The 6,010-nt window shown below is 31.1% G+C and overlaps 1 protein-coding gene across 1 annotated transcript; it reads left to right on the top strand.

Moving 5' to 3' along the window:
* The first annotated feature begins 385 nt into the window (after window positions 1-385).
* LOC139824750 (ATP-binding cassette subfamily C member 4-like) lies at window positions 386-5,821 on the top strand. Its single transcript, XM_071797291.1, has 5 exons — window positions 386-568; window positions 2,857-2,967; window positions 4,002-4,167; window positions 4,952-5,182; window positions 5,627-5,821. Exons 1-5 carry the CDS (start codon window positions 495-497, stop codon window positions 5,819-5,821), a joined length of 777 nt encoding a protein of 258 aa, XP_071653392.1. The 5' UTR covers window positions 386-494.
* The last annotated feature ends 189 nt before the right edge of the window (window positions 5,822-6,010 follow it).

Below are 6,010 nucleotides of genomic sequence, written 5' to 3'. Positions count from 1 at the left end.
AAGCCGCATTATTCACCGTTACACACACACACACACACACACACACACACACACACACACACACACACACACATCACCCACATTCACTCGCTCGCACATACACAACAGGCTGACCTAATTTTGAGGTCTAGCAGCGCCAAGTTTTTTGACAAGAATTAAATTTTACTACAGGAATCGAATTAAACGAAAAGGAAGGAATGCGATACATGGAAAAAATCATGTAAAATACAGCATGTAGAAAGAAAAAGAAGAAATGCATTACGTAACTGCAATTATACAACGTATGTAGGACGATTATCATTAACGACGTTTCTTAATTGTGGCATTACCTTTTGGTAATGCTTAAAGCCGACGACATAGTTTCAGTAAAGAATTGACTGTAAAAAAGCGTGTCTCGAGACGGCAAAGAAAAATTCTTCATTCATTGTTTGATTGTTTTCATTTTTTTTTGTATATTAGTTTGAAGTCGTCGAATTTATAGATAGTGCGAAAACATGGATAAGGACACGACTGACATGAAGCCAAACCCCAAGGAGACCGCGAATATTTTCAGTGTTCTATTTTTCTGGTTTGTTATCTCTCCGTGTGTAATGTGTGCATACGTTCATGTTTGACGCTATTCTTTTCTATCTTAAAGTATTTTTAAAAATCTGAAAAAATTCACAAAACATTTGTCTACAGTCTACATTGTAGTTGACGATTTTATAGTTATTTTGATAAACATCGTTTATTTAGTATTTTTTGGCAGGCTTGCAAGTTTTACAGTTACGAGCAGATAAATATCATTTTGGCCATAAACCCACGGAAGGATATGCATACGGATAGCTAAGATCTTAATGTATTCGTAAAAGAATAGGGATTGAAAAAAGACCGAAACGTCTTTGCTTCTTATAAAAATTTTAATTTTCGCAAAACAGGAAAGATTTTAAAAAGGCAGAAATATTCCTTTTTTTAGAAAGAAAAACTTTTTTAAAGAAGAAGAATATTCTTCTTAAAAGCGAAATTGGGTAAAAGACTTTAGAAGGCCTTCACCCTCCGATTTTAATGAAATTTTACAGGTAGTAATATTTATTAAATGTAGTTTAGAACCACTAGTGAGGAGTTGTGGAAATGCTTATTTTTTGAAAAATTGCAATTTTAATTATTTAGCTTAATTATCGTATAATATTAAGTAGGCTTGACGTCACTTAGAGAATACTATACTATAAATTTTATAGCCACCAGCCTCGTAGTGTTCCTAAGATGCGGTTTTGTAATTGCATCGCACGTGAGAAAAGTCGAATAATTAAAATTCAAATTTTAATTCGGCTTAATTAACGTCTTTTAAGGTTTTAATATAAAAAAATTATTATAATTTAAAACAATTTTTTTCTGGAATATTAATTTTATTAGTATATTAGAAAATTGTATGTACAGTGTTTATAAAATAGAATTAAAAAACCAACAAATAAAAGAAGCTTATTTTTTTTACCTTTTTTACACTGTGAGCACCTCGCCTCACGTGGAAAGTTGGAAACTCATGTGGAACCATTTTATGTTAAGAATAATCGCTGTATACTTGCAAGGAAAAAGAATTTAACCATACAATTGGTCCGTATAATAAATATCATTTCTTGTTTATTTTTATAATAATTATATTTTGACAACTGCACTGTATGTACAGTTTCTTAATGCACTAACAAAATTAAATATTTCAGCAAAATATGCCGTATATTCTAATTTATTTTTATATTGAAATTTTGAAAAATATTATTTAAGCCAAATAATTAAAATTAGAATTTCTCGAAAACTACTAGTAGCTCCGATTACTTTTAGTAAATACTACGTACCTGTTAAATTGTATAAAAATTGAAGATTTATAGCCTTCTAAAGTTAAGCTCAAAATTGTAGTGTTCCGAAAAATAAAAAATCTTCATATTTTGAAGACAGAATATTTCCTCTTCAAAATAAAGAATATTTTCGCTTGCATTACGTTAGCTATTTTTCTAACAACATATTTTACGTTATACTGTTTATCTAAAGAGAATGGAAGATTGCGTAAAATTTTATCTCGTTATTTAGAAAATTGGTGTGCAATTTACGTCGAGTCATATCCTCGTATGATATCGTACCTTACGTATCAGCTATCACTAGGCATACTTACTTAAATATCCTTTCATGTCTACGGTATTTTATATTAAATTTTATATATTATTATTAACACACTCACCCACAGCTCATATTGCATGTATTATATTGTACCTACTATGTTGTATCGCCATTATCGCACATAAAGGGATTTATTTCTTTTCCTATATCTCTCAGACAATTTAGACTTTATAAACCAATCACACGTTCAAAGTAAATTTACAATGGGAAATACATGTATATCTAATTACGTATGTAATAAGTGTTCAAAGTATAACACTTCCTGTCATACATATATACAGCCATAAACAAACAAAATTATTATAATACACCCCTTTTCTTCTGAATATCTTGAAACTGAATGAGTGTAAGCTTTTTGTTGTTTTCATCCTATATTGACCTTGTAAATAGTTCAAACAATTGAGGAACAAGTCCATCCAAAGTGAACAGTTTTCTGAGTAATATTGAGCAATATTCTGAGTAATGTTTCCCTAAAAAAGATAATGGACTTTGTACCTCAACTGTTCGAACCATTCACAAGATCAATAAGGATGAAAACGGAAAACTCATTCATCCCAAAGATATTCAAAAGAAACAAGGGTGCCTAATGATTTTGTCTATAGCTGTTGTCATATATTTATTGAAATAGAAGAAGCAAAAAAAAGAAACTATTGCTTTAGAAAAGTCTTTGAGCTGTAGTATAATCAAGTATACCGATTGTGCGAACAGGTGGATGCGAGAATTATTTATGAAAGGCGCTAAGCGTGATTTAGAGGAATCTGATATTTATCGACCAATAAAAGCGGACGAGTCTGAAAAACTGACCGATCATCTCGAGAAGTGAGTATCGCCTACATTGGAGACAATCGGACATACGTTGACGCTTGTAACAGTCACCGCCGTTCTATATCTATATAACTTTAATAAACAAAGCTTAATTATTATAGAAATTCAAGCGCAATTTATGTTATATTCAATATATAGAATATATTTTTGACATTTATTGTATTTTGCGGCAACATCATTTTTCATTACTTCTTAAAAGAATGTACAGAAATACGAAGAAAGTAAAGTAAAGTTATAAAACATTATGTGATTTGTAACTTAGCTGGGGATAGTGTGCGATGGACCTTGCTTCGCATGGAAAGTTGAAAACTTATATGTGGTTACGTTTTATTTATGAAACTCCTTTTGTTAATAACTTCTCGTTTTAAACAACAAGTGACGATATTAAAAATGTAAATTTCTTTGATTTTTTTGTTCTTTTTTCAAACATTAACCAAAGATATTTTATATTTTATAATGTAATAAATATTAATATTTTTTATTATGGTAGATATTAACCAGAATAGCTTGCATAAAATTCTTGGTGGTATATGTTGTCCTACAACTACCGTGATTTCAGGGTAAATTTTAAGAGAAAATTTTCTCCGTGTATGCGGTGTATGTACAATTTCCTAATATACTAATAAAATAAACCATTTTGGCAAAAAATTTTTTATTTCCAATTATTCTTTTATATCGAATAATGAAAATTTGTGAAACTAGATGTATCCGTGTATTCGCACTTGTGGCATTCGAATACATTTAGTAAGTCTTACATGCTTGTAAAATTCAGCAAAATCAAGTCTGCGTCGGATGCAGACGTTTAGGCAATCCTTTTCTCACGCACGATGAATCCCATGTTAGAAACATCACGAGATTAAAGGCTCGGCAAAATTTATAGTATTCTTTAAGTATGTAACATTATTCTTAAAGCGCATTATAATTTCAAAAACGTCTTTTAATTGACAAATTTGTCAATTCCCATTTCCCATTTCTGAAGGGATTGTTATCCGAGAACTCGAGCGTGTAATGTTTTTTTTTTCGTCCAGGTACTGGAATCGTGAGCTGGACAAACTGAAGAACCTGAAATACACTGTGGATAAAGACGGGCAGAAGGTGCCACTAAAGAAAAACGTTTGTCCGAGATTATACAAAGCGATCTTCAACGCTTTTTTGTTGCCATATTTTATAATCGGAATCGGCATACTTATCCAAGTATATCGTTATTTTTTTGAAGAACTATGATATTAATAACTGCAATACTTTATTTACTTTATTAGACAAATCGATATCGAAATATATCGAAAATATTATAATTGCCTCTATTTAGAACTCTGCAAAACTCTATTGCAAATAAAAATTTTACAATACATGTATCTTACATAATTTTTTTGTATAATTAAATTTTCAAAAATTGTTAAACAATAATTATTTAAATAAAAAAAATTTTTATTAAAAAACACCTTTAATCCTATGTATGAAATTCACTATTAAAATTCTTACTATTTGTAACGGTTTTGCGGAGGTCCAGAATGGAATGACAATCGTTGTACTTTATTGTGCAATCGTACACCAACTTTTAAAAACAAAGCGCGCCTGATGTGTGATAGTGCCTGTGGTATAAAAAAATTTTATAATCTTATATTGAAATATAATGTTCAAGCTTAAATTTGAATCGTTAAGTCTTTCGTACATCGGATTCATCAGCTCCAAATTATCGAAAATGGTCAAAAACGCGTTTTTGAGGAGATTTAACTCCATTTTTCTCGTGAACCTGACATTGATAACCGGACGTTTTTGTCTTTATATTCGATTTTAGCGCACAAAAACCATAGAAAATTTCTTTTCTTTTCCAGACTGCAAAATCACGTAAACTTGTGTAATTGTTAATTTAAGACCTCTTTCTCTCTCTCTCTCTCTCTCCTTTTTCTTTTTCTTCTTAGATAGAGTAAAATTCATAAGCCTGTGAATCGTTAAACTTCAATGTTCTTGCTTTCAGTGCAGCGTGGCGCGCGTCGCGATACCAATCTTTCAGGGTTGGATTATCGACTACTTCGCCAGAAACTCGATCGCAAAGTACAAGACAGAGCTGCACGAAGTGCTAATCTACATTGTTTCCATAATCATTTGCAATATCATCTCCCTTCTAATAATATACCACATGCGGCTGCTGTCGCAGCAGATCGGCATGAGGGTACGCGTCTCCTGTAGTTCCCTTCTCTACCGAAAGGTATATAATGTTGTAGATTAATTTGCGAGTCCATGTCCTGATCCAAGTTTATTCTAGGGAGAAAGAGCACTCTTTTCTAGCTGGAAAAGTGCATTATGTTTGCCATAATTAATTATAAAGTAATAATTATATGACATTTAACGAATCGTTAGATTAACGTAAAAAAATTGATCAATTTTGGAAAATATTGTCGTATATATAAGTTAGTCTTCGTCTGATTGTGAGTAGGAGATCAATTTCGATGCTGAAAAAATTAATTTAAACCTGTTATTTTTAATGCTTAAAAAAGTGCGCGGGTTATTTATTTGGTGATTTACATGTGACGTTTATTTGAAATTTAAAGAAAGTAGGACAGAAATCGATATCAGAAAAAATGTTGTTCACATGTATTATATGTATATTATGTAGTAGTAGACCCTATAATTTTTTCCAAAACTGTTGCAGTTATTACGATTGAACAGAGCATCCATAAATCAAATCAGTACTGGACAGATCACGAATATTCTCAGCAATGACGTCAGTCGTTATGATAATTTATCTACGTTTCTGAATTTCATATGGATCGTGCCTATTCAGGTAATTCTTCATCTCGTGAAAAATATTCGGGTGTGCATTCCGAGAATATTACAACATAATTAATATCAAAAACGCTTATCCCTTTCTTTAAACAAATAGATTAATATATTTAATCTCTTTTGCTTCCTCATAAAGAAAGCTTTATTTTCGTGAAAAACATTTTTTTCCAGTTTTCTATGCCAACGTGTTCTGAATGTTTTAAAACGTCGAAAAATTATCTTTACAAAATGTCGCTCGCGTGCGCGCGCGCGC

The sequence above is a fragment of the Temnothorax longispinosus genome, unplaced genomic scaffold, assembly GCF_030848805.1.
Source record: "Temnothorax longispinosus isolate EJ_2023e unplaced genomic scaffold, Tlon_JGU_v1 HiC_scaffold_549, whole genome shotgun sequence".
NCBI lineage: Eukaryota > Metazoa > Arthropoda > Insecta > Hymenoptera > Formicidae > Temnothorax > Temnothorax longispinosus.
The sequence above is the reverse complement of the archived record's forward strand: the minus strand, read 5'-3'. Positions and strand labels throughout refer to the sequence as shown.

Bases quoted from the DNA above. Each gene is read 5' to 3' on its own strand.
- LOC139824750 (XM_071797291.1), top strand. From the start codon at position 495: ATGGATAAGGACACGACTGACATGAAGCCAAACCCCAAGGAGACCGCG. The intron at 569-2,856 runs GTTTGTTATCTC...TTGTGCGAACAG, and splicing joins TTCAGTGTTCTATTTTTCTG to GTGGATGCGAGAATTATTTA. The intron at 2,968-4,001 runs GTGAGTATCGCC...TTTTTCGTCCAG, and splicing joins CTGACCGATCATCTCGAGAA to GTACTGGAATCGTGAGCTGG.